Genomic DNA, 15,475 nt, shown 5'->3' on the forward strand with positions numbered 1-15,475 from the left:
ATAGGTGCTCCTTTACGGGCAAATACTGCAACTCATAGTATCACCATTGTAACAGCAATGCACCCCCTTATTATCTTCACTTATGTGAGGAGGACAATTGCATCAGAATGCATACCTTAAAATCACGTAAAGCATTAGGTCTGTTTCTTTATTTTCTTTTTCTTTTTATCCTGACCTACAGAAAAGGAAAAATAAAAAGATTGTCTACATATAGCAGGTCACCGAATGGTTTTTCAGTTGCATTGGAAGTGGATTTGAGGGAAGACGTCTTATACAAGTATTCATTATGATTGGATCTAAAACTCTAGCTGCCGGGATTTTGCTACTAGCCCTCATTCAGAGCTCCTATGGAACATCCTTTGTCACCAATATATTTAATTTGCCGAATGAAGTTACGAGTTGGAAATGCTTTGGACAGACATTGAGTGAGAATCCAAAGAATGGTGAGGTGTACACATTTGACTATGATCTCTGTTGGACGGGACTCATCATTGCCAAATTATTGTTTCTCTTCTTGTATCCTACTTTTGGTGGTCAATGTAAGACAAATCATGTATAAAATGTCGTTGATATTGATTGATTTTTTTGCATTTTCAGTCTTTGCCTCTGATGATGAGGAACCTGTCTCTTCAGAAACCCCGGAAATCAAACGCTACGGTCACCTGATGGGAATGGATTTTAATAACCCATATGAATATGCGGAAGATCCTTCCACTTTTGCTCGAAGAGAACTGTCTCTTGGAGAAAGATTGTCCACTGCTTTCAGGAGTCTCAAATCAGATGCTCGCAATGTAGTTCGTTATGAGAGGAAAAGATATCCAGAGGATTATCTTTTTCAAGGAGGCAATAAATAAAGTCTCCTAGATTTGTTTTAGTGTTGATTTTAGGAAATTTCTTATTGATTATTTTTTTTTATCATCTGTCGTTAAATGTCTTTTTGAAATACACGTTAGGTTACAATTTAAAAGCATTCTTTTGATATTCCTTCCACAAAGTCAGGGGGATTTGCAGGCAAAGGCGCGGGTAAAATCCTTGTGTACAAGGTAAAGAAACTTCAGTAGTTGGAAGAAATACTTACCTAGTCACAAGTCTGGATCAATATTTCATAAATTCTATTTGAAACGTATTATGGGAAAAACATCTTTTGAGTCCTTGTATCATCGGGAATAGTGCAAGAATAGTGGTATTCCTAGCATGATAGCTTACCCTCTTTACTAAAGTTTCAGCCAGATGAATCCTAGTTTATGGTAAGAGTATGAAATTGATCTTTGACTCCTTTATACAGATCTCAAGAACCAACAAGAAATTTGATTTCTGCTAATGTGGTATCATTTTAAAGATCTTTTAAAGTTATTTTAATACGAACTATAAATTGTCTTTAAAGGTTTGGAAACCTTGATTTAATATGGCCCATTTTTGGGGGCAAGTACATTTTCCGCGGTTTTTGTAAACGCACATTACATATATACTCATGAAAAAAAAATCCAAACTTCATAGCTATGAATTCTCTATATGTAGATATTTCATTATTCCATATGTCATGAATTTATCCATTTAATATCTGTCGTAATTTTATTAAAAAACTAGTGGTATTGCACACCACTGTCTAGAGTTATTAGGCGTCGAGGAACATACAAATTTTGTTATGATAATATATTTTTTTTTTTAAACGACATGTCCAGGGAAAGGAGATGAGGAGTCATATTAAAATACTTAGACAGTCCCTAATTCGTTTATGAGTAATTTTAAATACAGTAGAATTTCGATTTAAGGGGATTTATGAGACTAACCGAATTTTTGCTTCATGTTGCGTCTGACAAGGTTACTTGACATTAACTCTACATAGAGGATCCAGAATGGCCGAGAGAATTAAAGAGAAAGATTGTCGAGGAATAAGGTTATGTAATTTACAAGTTTATTCTTTCCATACGAAAGATATGTCACTACTCTGACAATTATAAAACTTTCATAATCAAGGTATGTAATATAAGAAATACCGAGTAGGTACTTTATAATACATAAATAAGACCAGGGGTGTCCAGAAGAGACAGTCTGGAGGAGGGTGCCCCTCCCCAAAAAAATAAAGGAATTTTTGTTTTTGACTAGAAATTTTTTTCGTCATTCGGTCAAATTGTGCAGCAAAACAAAAAATTTTATGTTTAATTTTTTTGCAAACACTAAATTTTTGAATTTTTTTTTTTTTGACATAATTTAATTTTTGAAGCTTTTTTTCTATAAAATTAATTTTTTTGGAAGTGAGTATAAATTTTAAAAATATTTTTTCAAAAAACTTAATATATCATGTTTAATTTTTGGATTTTTTTTTCCCAAAAATATTTAATATATCAAATTTAATTTTTGAAATTTTTTTTCAAAAAATTAAATCTTCAAGTTCAAAAAAAGAATCCAAAAACCAAGTCCCCAAGCCCAATATTATCCTGCGGACGCCCTCAAAAGCACATATTAAACGGGGACCATAAGTAAAAGAAGAAGATGATTAGGACCACTATTAAATATATAATAGGGGTCCCCAAATGTGGGTCTTGACCCGCTTGTGGTCTAGTCCCACCTATGCCAATGGATCCTTAATTGATTTAAACTTGATTGGATATATAATATGAAATCTGGTGAAAAACATATTAAGGCAGTTATATAAATTCAGTAAACTAAATTTCCCTAAGTTCCCAAACTTTTTTGAGTTCAACTCATAAAATATGTGACAAGACAATGAGCAACCCTGACACATTAACTAAAGATATTCATATGAATTTTGGAGTGCATTTTATCCCAATAATTGACTTAAAGGCTATCTATAAAACCTATAAAGTTTGATCCAGGGAAAATATGTACTATAAGTCATTTGACTATAAAAAAATAAGAAAAACTACCGAGAAATAATCTAATTTATTGTCAAAATAAAATCAGCTACAATTATACTACTTGGAATCGAATCCTTTCTATATTATGAATTATCTTTTTTTTTTTTTTTTCAATAAATAAAGTCCAATTTGAGACTCTCAAAAAAATAAATTTACAGGCTCTGGATGGGCAAACGAAATAATTAACGAATCAAGGTCTTAAGTTGACGCATGATCTTTGTACATTGAGCAAAGCTGGTGTATTTTACGTTTAATTTTGAACACCCGAACTTAAAGATCATCCTCCACGTTCCACTGTGATCTGTATTTATTTTTCATATAAATAAATTCGGAAAAGATCTTGTCACATAAATAAGTTGAGTAAAACAGAGTAAATTAACTAAAACTGCTTTAGCCAGCAGTGGGTACTCATTTATCATAGAAATCTAGAGTTCGTCAAGTATTTAGGAATCAAAATCTGTGTTTGGTAATATGAAAGTTCGATAAGCGCATATTGCATGTCAGACGACTGATTATTAACTGTGGCGGTAAAATATATTTATATATTTGTGTACACTATCTTCTGTGAAATACTTTATAAAATGAAATATAAGTATTTTACTATTTTTAGGCCCATTATTATTTTTGTTGCATGTACCAAAAGGCCTTCGTTACCGTTTCAATATTGGCTTTTAGCTGCATTACCTGTCCGACTCCAATTTCTTCATTAGTACATTCAATAACTTGAGTAACTCCAGCGTTTATTAGCTCATTCGTTTTTATGATGGATTGACTTATTGTGCTCAGATTTAGACTACTGGTAGATGTTTGTGGAAAATGTGGGGGACTTTTGGCTATGATGCAGTATAAAAAAATCATTTTTGACATGAAGATGACCCAATAAATAACGACGACTAAAAAAGAATGTACCTTCAGAAATGATATTTCCTTTTTGTGAGTATTAAATCTGAGGTTATTGTGAAAAAGATCTGAAATCAAATTATTAATTGAGAGTGTTGGGAGACGATAAGGTCTGAATGTGGCTGGAAACCCAATTTTTCCTAGGCTTTACGAACCCCATTTTGTCTCCAGCTGAAAATTGATCTACTTACAGAGTCTGAACAGGTACACTTGGAGTATTTTCCTTATGAAACCAGAGGCGCAATGTTTTTTCTGAAAGGCAGATCTCACATTTTATATGAGTACAAAGCACTCCGGGTAACTTTTAACGCCATTACAAAGGAGGTGGAATCATCTTTTGTAGGGAAAATTCTGAGGGACAACTTTTGCTCTCTGACGTCCCCAAAAAAAGATCTTACATCATGCCGTTATAATAAAAATACAATATTACCTTTATTCACATTAAGCATTTAATGAGGCAACAAATATTCCGTTAGAAAATATTGTTTAAGACTATATTAGATTCTTACTCCTTATTTAAAAAAATCAAACATTATTAAGCTTTTATTTTTTTATATGATTTTTTTTTATCACGACGTATTTATTAAGGATTATTGGCTTTTCTTTAGGTTATTAATGTTTTTGTTTTTTTTCGTTAGTTTTTTAAAGTATAACCAAAATAAATGGTAAATTTAAAGAAAATAGTGGTAGTAAATTTAACGAGAGTAAATGAACCTTGAGCTCCTATATTTGAACCAAAAATAAAAAAGAGTGTAAAAAAATGCAATAAAGTTTAAAATTAATTTATTTTTGAATAAAAAAATAAAAAATTTAAAAAACTCACATTTGATCACAAAAAAATATCTAGAACTGTTTACAAAAAAATTGAAAAATAAAATATTTTTGGAAAAAATAAAAAAATAAAATTTCAAATATTATTTTTTTTTTGGAAATAAAATTCAATAATCCACAGCTTTTCATAAAAAATTTAATTGTTCAAAAAAAATTCCAAATCTACAGCCGTTTATGAAACATTACATTTTTTGGAAAAAAATTTCAAAAATTAAATTTAAAAGATTAAATTGTTTGGGAAAAAAAAATCAGAAATCCTCAGCTGCTCACAAAAAAATTAATTTTTCGGAAAAAAAAATCCAAATACATAGCTGTTCACAAAAAATTAAATTTTTCGGAAAAAAAATTGAGAAATTGTATTAAATTTCAAATGTTGAACTTTGTAGAAAAAAATCTTTAATTTGGGGGCAGGGGCTACAGCCACTCTAGCCCATCCCCTGCATACGCCCCTGGATTATAAAATTTATTGTATCTATTGACTGCGATTGATTTTTTTTTTCTCGATTACAAGGACTTTTTTAGCTTAATCAAAAAATCCCTTGATTCAAAATTTGACTGTATTTTATTGTAGATAAGAAAGAATATTCTTATTCAACATTTCTTTAAATAGTTATAGACTTCTATGGATTGACGTATTTTATTGTCTTTTATTCACATAATAATGGTATTTTGGACTTAATTATTTTGTTAATGGTAATATTTAAATTATTCATAATTGAGTCGTGTGTCCTGTTGTATTCATTAACAGAGCCTTACAAAAATAAAACACACATAAAAATCACCATGGTAGCAAGACAACATGGAACCCCCCACCATACTCAGGTAATACTACCTAAAAGCTCAATATGCCAATGAAGAAAGGAGGGATGGAAAGGGGGGAGGGGGTTCATGGAGAAAGCCCCCTCCTTGTCGTGAGTGAGGTGAGTTCTCAATTCCATGAATTATTAAATAAATGCTCCAACAAGTCAAAATGTCCATAACAACGAGGAACGCTAAAACAAAACAACCATTTAATGTCCAGGTCAAAAAATAATACAGAAAAAAGTAACTCATTACTCCATCCTCGTTTCTGAAGTAGACAGCAACTATTTCAAATTATCTTTTCCCGCTTTTCTTTGTCAGTGAAAGGATTTACATATCTTTCGAGCCATGTATTCAAATATTATTAAATTATCTGTAGCTTTACTCTTGTGTAAGTCTACCTTAATTTATTATTAACCTAAATCATGTACCTTCTAATGTACCATTCGCAGTTGTCGGAGTAACGTCTGGGCTCAATTGTTGGAAGGCTGGACTTCATACAAGAAGATCTCCTGCAGTTTTTAATCAACAAACATGTGATGCTGCATCCAAGTCTTGTATGATTCAGCGTTACATGGTGAATGGAATGATGCGTGAGTATAATTAAAATCCCTCATTCTTAATTGATTTTAATCGAATCTTTGATACAGACACATCAGCTGACTGTTCGACTGAGGATAAAGATACTTGCATGGAGAAGGAAAAGGGTATGGTTATGGAAACGGTATGTTATTGTAAAACGGAATATTGCAATTCGGCGAGTAAAGTGAGATACCTTGGATCTCTAGCCCTTGTGCTTGGGTTTTGGGTCCTCAAATCTTCATGGATAGGCTAAGACATATTACTCAAATGCATGGATATACAAGCTTGTAGCTTTTCCACCTTTTCTCTTACAATAATATATAATTGTCTTTTTGTATTTTGACATTTTTTTTTCCAATAAATTATGGATTTTGTAAATAAAATTTTTGAGTAATTTGGTCAATTCTATATATCCGCTTATAAATGATGATGGAGTACTACTCTAAGATATGGAATAAATTTGTACAAGACGAATAATTGAATTGTTAAATGTATTTAGTATAATTTATCTTATCATAGGAATTAACAAAATAAATTATAATGAATTAAAAATAAATATTTCTAAATTTGAAAAAAACCTAAAATTGATTCCTAATAATCTTATGCTTCATACTTTTCCTTGGCAGCCTCAATGCTCTCCAAGGTTCGGGTGATCATGCTAACAATACGATCAGCATAAGGAGAGTTTAAATTGCGGGCAGATCTACCATCTAAAGGCGTCTCATTCTCGATATAGGTAGTGAACAGCTTTTGGAAAACGGCAGTTGAAGCAAACCATTCGCTAAAAGACGTGAACAGTGCTGACTTGGAAGCAAAGGCAAATCCCATAAATTGGAAGGCAAGTTGAGCAATGATATAGAGGGTTAGGACGGCAAAGGCACCAACAACTACGGGATAAGTCAAATCCCCGATCCAACCCTTGAGAACTCCCAATGGTGTTTCTACTTCATTGTCAAATTCAAAGAGGCCATTTCCTTCAGCTGTGATGGGCTCAGAAGCTGAGACATCAGAGGTGGCACCATTGTTCCAATTGACAATTTTGTCCCCAAGATTGGAATGGAGGTTGAAGGCAAAGTCCTTGGGAAAGAGGGGATATTAGTCTCACGTTTAATCCATATATATATATATATGTTAAACTACTGTTACCTTGTTGAATTGATATTCGGGAGCAGGCGAGGTGGTCTGCAATACTTCTTGAGCAGAGACAGAGGACATAAAGATGTAGAACAATACCAAAGCAATCATCTTGAGAGAGGTTGAAGAGTTAAGTTTGATGGGATGTTAATGGAGTAGATGAGTTGAGAGAACTGATGATTCTTTCCTTCTACACACCGGTATTTATACTCCTTTGGGTCATAACCCGTCTAAGAAATAATTGGGTCAAAGAGTAAAGGAATACCTTTTCCCTCACCTGCGTTTCAATAAAAAGATTAACTAAATGAACAATGTCCCATGGGATTTATAGTCTATATTGTTCTATTTTTATTTTATTTTTTTGGTCTAATCTCCGATACAGATCATTTTAAATATAAATTAACAAAAAACTAATTCAAACTCTATTAATTCATTTTATAAAACTTGAGTCAAAAATAAAGTATATTTCAGCAATTCTGAGAAATGTAAAGTATTCAAAATTATGACATTAAAGGATTAAATAATTGACACATGACTACTTAATCATTTATCAATAAGTAAAGAATATATGAAGCAAATTGGACTTGAAGTACATCTGTATAATGTGGGTGAATTATAACTAATAAGAAGTGATGGGACAAAAAATCAAATTCTGATGTAATTCCAGTAAAAATGAGTTGTAATTTATTTTTCAAAAAAATTAATTGTTTAAAATAAATATTAACATTTTAATTTCATATACTAAGCCTCGTAAGATCCGTGCAAGACGATACTGTCCCTGACGTATTATTTGATGAGAGGTGGTAAGTTAATTTTATAAACAAAGTTACGACATATATTATATAAAAAATGGGTCTTCTGGGATCTCAGTGAATGACAATTTTCCCAATAAACGAGAACCCCATAGTATAAGTCATTCATCTCAGATGAACACTGCCTCAAAAATCAACATGTAACTGTTGTTGAAATCAAAAATCTATAGCTATTGACAAAAAAAAAGTAAGAATTACTTAATTTGAGAGGAAGGATACAGCCCTTCCAGCCTACCTTCTCCGGATACCCTTGATTTCTATCAATAAATAATTCTGAATAACCCTTTGAGTCCGTTACAAGTTACATTTAAAGTAGTCAAAATTGATCGCCATAATAACAGAATGATAAATTGACAGAAATCATTTGTTGGCCAAAGTAAGGGGCTTAAATAAAATACAGATTCTAAATTATTTTTTTTCCTAATAAAAAGTTGAACTCCTTTTATCTAACATAATATAGTTTTTAATGATATATGTATTTAACGAGCAAATGATGTACAATGTAATTATAGAATAAAAAATGTCCAAAAAGCTGATATTTTTTTTTTCATTAGTGATTTTAAGTGATCGTTTTTCTTCTATTGTCGTACTAAAACCAGGGCGGGAAACAAAGTCATTTTTTAAATAAGTACAGCTTTATTATTAGTGACCAAAAAAAAAGAGACTTTTTTTTTTACTTCATACAGAAACATTTCCAGACATAAAAAGAGGCCGGGTAGCAGTCCCGGACAAATTCATTTTAATACAGGGACTTCTATTTACATGTGGAAACTTTTAAACATGCCTAAGCTCATGGTAACTCATTTTATGGTTCCTATGATGCCCCTTAATATACCTACATTGATCAAATTTGTCAATTATTGAGCATCTTGGCCTGAGCGTGAAGATGGCAGGCCTCATAAATAAAAACTATTTGGATCTATGAAGCATCTGTTGAAAGTTATTCACCAAAGTTTCAGCCATTTTGAACGCAGAGTTGTTATCTAACAGTCGTTTGAGTGAGTCCTTGGGAATGTAAATAACAATTATTTGTCAGAGACAAACGCCGAGTACTATCAGAGCTCCATGCATCATCGCTGATAGTTAAAAAGGAAACCTTCTTGAAAAATAAAAAGTCAGAAAAAACGTATTATATCTTTGTTAGTCCGGAAACTTTTCAGATGGTCCTTGTCTAAGAAACCAATAAATGAATATTTAATGACATATAACTTGACCTTTTAATGTAGGAGGCATGAATTATTTTTGAATCTTTCCCAACTTGCTTGAAATATATATATTAAATAAAATTGGCATTCTAGCGTCGCGGTGAATGACCATTTCCCACAGCAAATAAGGACGCCCTAGTATAAATCATTAGCCTCAAGAATCAACATTTGACTCTTGTATGTTGTTAAACAAAAAAATATTTTCATATAATTAATGTATACCTTTAATAATCCATCTTACCAACATAATATGATGGTTTATTGTTTGTTTTCTTTTAATTGGGTCAAACCGTGACACATAAAAAGGGTTCGTTGTTTATAATTTTTTTGTTTTGTTGTGGAGAAAAAGGGAATTTCCACCTGTAATATGGGTTATCTTTTGTAGGGAAAGAAGCTACAGAGTGCTGTCTATTTATTGGTTCTTTAATTTTAGAAAAATAATATATGTCATTGTTCTTTTTTTTTTTTTTTCCACAAAGAAGTTGTTAAAGGTTTCCCGGGAGCACCTTGCTCTGATTAATTTGGATATACCCAAGATTGAACATTTTCTAGTGATATTCTATTTATATTTGTAAAAATTATGGTCTTACAGGGGCTGTAGACCTGGCAAAAAAAAAAAAAAATTTTTTTGCTTATTACTAGAAAATTTAATTTTTCAATTTTTTTTTTCCAAAAAGTTTATTTTTCTTTAATGATTGAAATTTTATGGAAAATCAATATTTTTTGTGAATAGCTGTAGATTTTTTATTTTTCAAAAAAAAATAAATATTTTGATTTATTTTCCCAAAAATTAAGTATTTTAATTTTTTTTTCCAAAAAATTAAATATTTTAAATTTTTTTCCAAAATATTTAATTGTTTTCTGAATAGATGTGAATTTTTTTTTTCAAAAATTAAATATCTGAAAATTAATTTTTAAATATTTTTTTTGAGTGAATAAGTGTGGATTTTTAAAAAAAAATTTCAAATAATTTACTTGTTCAATTTTTTTTCCAAATAATTTACTTTTACAATTTTTTTTTGGAAAATAATAATTTTTCAATAATTTTTGTTAAAGAATTGCAAATCCGAGTCCACAGCTCTGCTTTTAACCGCGTGATCTTTTTCCAGCCTAAGCTAAATTTCTCATGAATATTACACTATAACTAGATCTGGACATATTGGTGAGAGTTTGGAGATGCTACTATTGAATATAGTTTATTTTTAAAAATCAGCTGCCCATTATGTTATGGTTTTAGAGGATAGAATATGACTTGTTTCAGCTCTAGAAATGATAATCTTTAATGGTATCAAATAACATTAGAGTTAATATTAACGAGTTTTTAACAAATATTAATTACATTGCATAGAGGTAGGTTGTAAACTATAAATTATTTATTAGAGGGGCAAAATGAGTAAAAAGAGGACACGCAACAACAGTTTTTCCTTTTCTAATCTCACAACAATTATTTAACAATACTTTTTGCTCACCCTTATCTTAGGGGAAAAACCCCCTTTTCCAGTTTTTCAAATCCAACAAACGTGCAAGCTAAAGCATGCAACTGAATAGGTTGACTGGAGGATACTCTCTTCCAAAGTTGGAGAAAATATGTACTAGAAAGCGAGAATGTTTTTTTTCTAGTTGGTAAATCTAAAATTTTTAAAATTATAATTTTATTCTGGAAGACAGAAAACGTAAAATTTCCTTCCTCTTTCTTTCATAGATTACATAACATCTGGATGGATACAAACCACGTCACCTCGTTATTAGAACCCTTAAAATAAATAATAGATAATTATTCTATTAAAGAAAAGAAGAGTAAAATTAATTCTTGTTAGCAAGATGAATCATGAGCACGGAGATATCCGATCGTCCATTAAAAACCCTCACTTGTGATCCAAGTAATCAATCATAAAATTTTGGATTGTCTGGTGAAAAGATTTTGTCAGTAAATTTCATATTTTGGAGGTGACACTTTAAAGAGTCCTCCAAAAGCAATTATCAATTTATTTATATCAGATCTAACTTTAAATTGCAAATCACATTTAATGTTGAGTATGGAGGAAGGAACTCGTACTAAACCACATCGAAGTAAAACATTTTTGAGGTAATATCCAAAACATAGTTATGAGATTGTCAGTTCCTTCGTATTTCATCATATTTATCTGGTATTCACATTTAAAATCAAGCAACCTCTCTATTATGACTATGACTGTTTTGAAGACATATTTAACGTCTAGGAAGAATAATCACTTTCTATAGAAAATAATATTTATTTCAAAATAATTGACAATCAAATAATATATTTATATAACTTATTGAATCAAATCATATATAGTTATGATAGAAAGGTTGCGTGGTTTTAAAAACGAATAGTTTATCGATATGTGAAGTAATTCAAGCCCTAAATTAGGATTACATTGATAACTTTTACATACCCGCAGACAGTATATACTCAGCCATCGGGTATATTTTTAGGTAGACCGGCAAGCAGGCAGTGTACAGTTTTAGTACCTAGAACAAAAATAAAAACACATAGCCTCAGGACGTCAGCCTAGGGCTTTTGTGAGCCCTACATAAGTACCTACAGTTTACGAGGTAATATCGTAGATATTTGGATAACGAACAAATAGCATAAATTTTTGGCAGAATAAAAAGGAGTTAAACATTCAGGCTTTATCGATGGCTTCTTTATTGATATATCTTTACATTTGTATAAATGATTTCCTTGGCTTCTACCATGGCCCCAAACCTGAGCCTAAAGACGTGCAGCACTTCTTTATGAAGGCATCAGATATGCCACTCATTGCTGCTGCAAGGAGACCTTGAGGTCATCCCAATTTTACTACAGGCTCTCTTCTGGACTATTCCACAAATGACATAGTTGAGGGGTTTGGGCTCAGTCTGGGAAAGAAGGTGGCTAAATTATGTCATTATGCCTAAACCAACTCAATAATTTCTCACCTCTCTTTACCAGATTGGCATTGGTTGCTGTTTAAAGCAGTTGCCAATGTCTTTATACATGAGAGGTTTTCCCCAAATCCTTCACATTCTTCCTCAAAGTTTAACCACTGAAATTGGAGGCCTTGGTATGCTGCCTAATCTACTTGAATTGACTTACAGGACATTGCATCCATGCCCAACAAATTCACAATTTTCTGGTGTCTGTCAGGGGATCTCTTAAGGCTGTACCTGAATCCACTGTGCTCTGAATCTTTTAAGCAAGACTCCTAGAGCAACTTAAAGCCTTGATGATCACCTCGACACTAACTTGGGGTTTGAGGAAATCAAGCACCCTTTGCCTTTTCGCTTACATGCTGACATCTATTGATTTTGAAAGTTTTTTTGTATTGTTTATCAACGGGGCCCTACTTTTAATAATGCAACCTAGTATTTTATAATATGCATCTTAAAGTAATCCAGATTGATTTAAAGTCAAGTCTATTATTTTACCTGGCACGCTGCATATAAGTAGGGAAAGACTCGAAAATATTAATCCATAGTGCTCGACAAATGCCCTCGGATACTTGCAAAAAAACATGGATCTGAATATTTTTTATTATCCGGGCCATTTCTAGTCTGCCAAAACTAAATAGACTACTAAAAAGGAAAGAGTAGACAAGATCGTTAAAATAAATGTTAAACAAAAACTAGGTTTATGAATTATATTCAGGATTCAGGTAACCTGGATCAAAAAATTTAGAGTATAAATAGCCTTCGTAGATAATTAGAGTTATGCATTTTTGTTTTAAAAGTACTTTAGTATTTTTTTTAAGAGCATAATTAGGATTCAAATACTATGAGCTATGCTTTCAATTAATAGTTAAGGCTTCTAATTTATTCTATAGAAAATACTTAACCCTGTCCAAAACGTTGACTTCTATTAAATTACATTAAATGAATCTTAGTCGAAAGACGTGATAACAATGAGCTGCACAAGAGATGAAAAAGCACATGTACTTAATTTCAGACAAATCAGTATTAAAGATACGAAAAAAAAAAAACATGCTTGATTGACTATGCACTTTTTCCCTTATAGTCTCTTAAGACAACATTAAATAAGCTCTTCATAAAATGATTACAAGGAATATCTGAGTCAGTATTAAAATCATTGTCCACAACATAAGTAGATATTCGCCATCTTAGAAATCTATGCTATATACAAATAATTTATTGCTTAGCAGAGAATTAATATGATTAAATTTTATAATGAGGCTTCTTTTCATATATTTTCAATATGTACATAAACGTAATTAAAAGAAACCCTGGAAACCCGGGGTTCATCAGTTATAATAATAATTTAATTAAATGGTTATGAAAAAAAGATATATTTCATACATATATATTTCAATTACGCTATGAGGATTTTTTTTTTCAGATTCGAATACAAGGTTGGGAAATAAAATTTACTGTAAAATTTATTAGGATTTGATCCTCATTTTTTTTCATTACAAGGTTTCAATAGTGTCAACCAAACGATAGTTGAAACAAGGAGAAACAAATTTTGATTTTATACCATGTCTCTAAGTGTAAAAACGTCGTGGGATTATTACGTCATTACCTTGATTGTATCATCAATAATGTAAATCCAGTGTGTTTTTTAGCTGGCTGTTGATTTGTAATTGGTTTTATAAAGAAGGAATTTTCTGTGGAAGACAAGTTTGTTTTTTCTCTAGTAAGTTGATTTTTTTCTTAAAACATGATCGATTCTCCAAAGCTTTTTGAAGCTATGCTTTGTCGATTCGTAAATGTACCAAAAAAAAAAATTAAAAATCCCCAAAATGAATTATTGTACAAACGGAAAAATGGAGAACGTATATTAACTACGAATTAGCAAGAGGATTAGGGAGTTAGTCTTAGTATCATCTTCATTATGGTTGAAGGATGAACATATTTCTAACCATTCTAATTATAAAGGAATGGAAGAACTTCAAATGTTGTCTATCGACAACTTTTACAAAATTCTGGAGTTGCTTAAAGCATTAATAAAATAATTTGAAATTAAATATGTAATTCGGGTGCGTTGTAGTATTTCATAATATTAAAATCCTATATAGTATTTTATTCGATACTGTTTTATTATATTGCTTCGTTATATTTAATTAAAAGTGTAGCTTATATTTGTGTATGATAGCCAAAATTTCTTCATAGAAATAATAAAGGGGTCAATATATTTTAGATATAAACGACGAGGGATAAAAAAAAAAAATTGTATTTCTGTCCTTTTGGAAATGAACCATCAGTTTAACATAACTTATTACTCTGTTTATTTATCAAAAATGTTAAAATAAAGAAATGGTTTCCATTTAAATGTGCTTACTACATATATTTCCAAACAAATTTTTGAATTTTGTTTACACAAAGACACTTTTTATTAAAACTTCAAGTCCTACATTAGTTAATTTTCCATTGAAGAAAGTACAATTTGGTTAAAATAAAAATGCCTGTAAAAAGAATTAATATTATTTTAGTTCAAAATTCATTAATATATCATATTTATATAATATCTTTTAAACGGTATGTAAATTGCTATTTATTCTTTAATTGCTGATAATTTATATAAAAATATATTGAGTTTAGAAGATTCTTCTAGATTTTTGACATGGTTTTGACATGGCGTTTTTGTGATCATGGGATCAAAGTTTTGTATAAGTTTAAAGTAGAAAAGCACATTTAAAACGAAATCCAAGAGATGGATTTTAACTGTGTACTAGTCATATGAATAATTCCTATTATGACATTTCCAATTTGACTACGTATATAACCAAGATGCTTGTCTCCGGCAAAATTCCTTTTCCATTTTTAGAATTGTCCAAATTTTGTCAAGTTCATAGGACTTTACACCATAAAAGATATTCCCTTTCGCATCTCAATTACCAAGTCAATAGAGTCTCAAAGTAAAGAAGTTTTATCCAAGATCCATTAAATATTTGCGGATCAGGATATATTCATTCCATTAGAGGAAACTAGAAACATGAAGGCAATCCGTTACTACACTCGTAGTTGATCTTTAGATAGTTAATTTTTTGGTTGTCCTTATCTCATTAATTTTGAAGGTGTCGAAATATTACAGGTGCTTCGGTAGTAAGTATAAGCAACGTCCGATTTCAGAGGTGAAAGACTCAAAGTTTTGTTTTTTAGCTTTCAATCTATAAATCTTGAGCTAAAATCATGACATATAATATGGCTGGTTTATACTATAATTGTCACACTCAAACTTTTAATTAAAATCATTTATGGCTTTTAAGATTGTAAGATTTAAGGCAAATTTTTGATATTTAGTTTTTTTTAATAATATCATTATTAACTATAGATCCAAACATAATTCAATAAGGCTTCATTAATCTATGGT

At 30.7% G+C, this 15,475-nt stretch overlaps 3 protein-coding genes across 3 annotated transcripts; 2 read left to right on the forward strand and 1 right to left on the reverse strand.

Moving 5' to 3' along the window:
• Positions 1-217: 217 nt before the first annotated feature.
• Positions 218-970, forward strand: LOC121124238 (uncharacterized). The gene is made up of 2 exons (XM_040719394.2): positions 218-539; positions 598-970. The coding sequence occupies exons 1-2, from the start codon at positions 287-289 to the stop codon at positions 852-854; spliced, it is 510 nt and encodes a 169-aa protein (XP_040575328.1). The 5' UTR covers positions 218-286; the 3' UTR covers positions 855-970.
• A 4,621-nt stretch (positions 971-5,591) lies between these two features.
• On the forward strand, positions 5,592-6,549 carry LOC121124608 (uncharacterized). Its single transcript, XM_040719764.2, has 3 exons — positions 5,592-5,802; positions 5,864-6,004; positions 6,062-6,549. Exons 1-3 carry the CDS (start codon positions 5,760-5,762, stop codon positions 6,244-6,246), a joined length of 369 nt encoding a protein of 122 aa, XP_040575698.1. The 5' UTR covers positions 5,592-5,759; the 3' UTR covers positions 6,247-6,549.
• On the reverse strand, positions 6,468-7,317 carry LOC121124607 (uncharacterized). Its single transcript, XM_040719762.2, has 2 exons — positions 7,140-7,317; positions 6,468-7,070 (listed from the first exon to the last, which is right to left on the reverse strand). The coding sequence occupies exons 1-2, from the start codon at positions 7,236-7,238 to the stop codon at positions 6,594-6,596; spliced, it is 576 nt and encodes a 191-aa protein (XP_040575696.1). The 5' UTR covers positions 7,239-7,317; the 3' UTR covers positions 6,468-6,593.
• Between the last annotated feature and the right edge of the window lie 8,158 nt (positions 7,318-15,475).

This window comes from Lepeophtheirus salmonis, chromosome 9 (genome assembly GCF_016086655.4).
Source record: "Lepeophtheirus salmonis chromosome 9, UVic_Lsal_1.4, whole genome shotgun sequence".
Classification (NCBI taxonomy): Eukaryota; Metazoa; Arthropoda; class Copepoda; order Siphonostomatoida; family Caligidae; genus Lepeophtheirus; species Lepeophtheirus salmonis.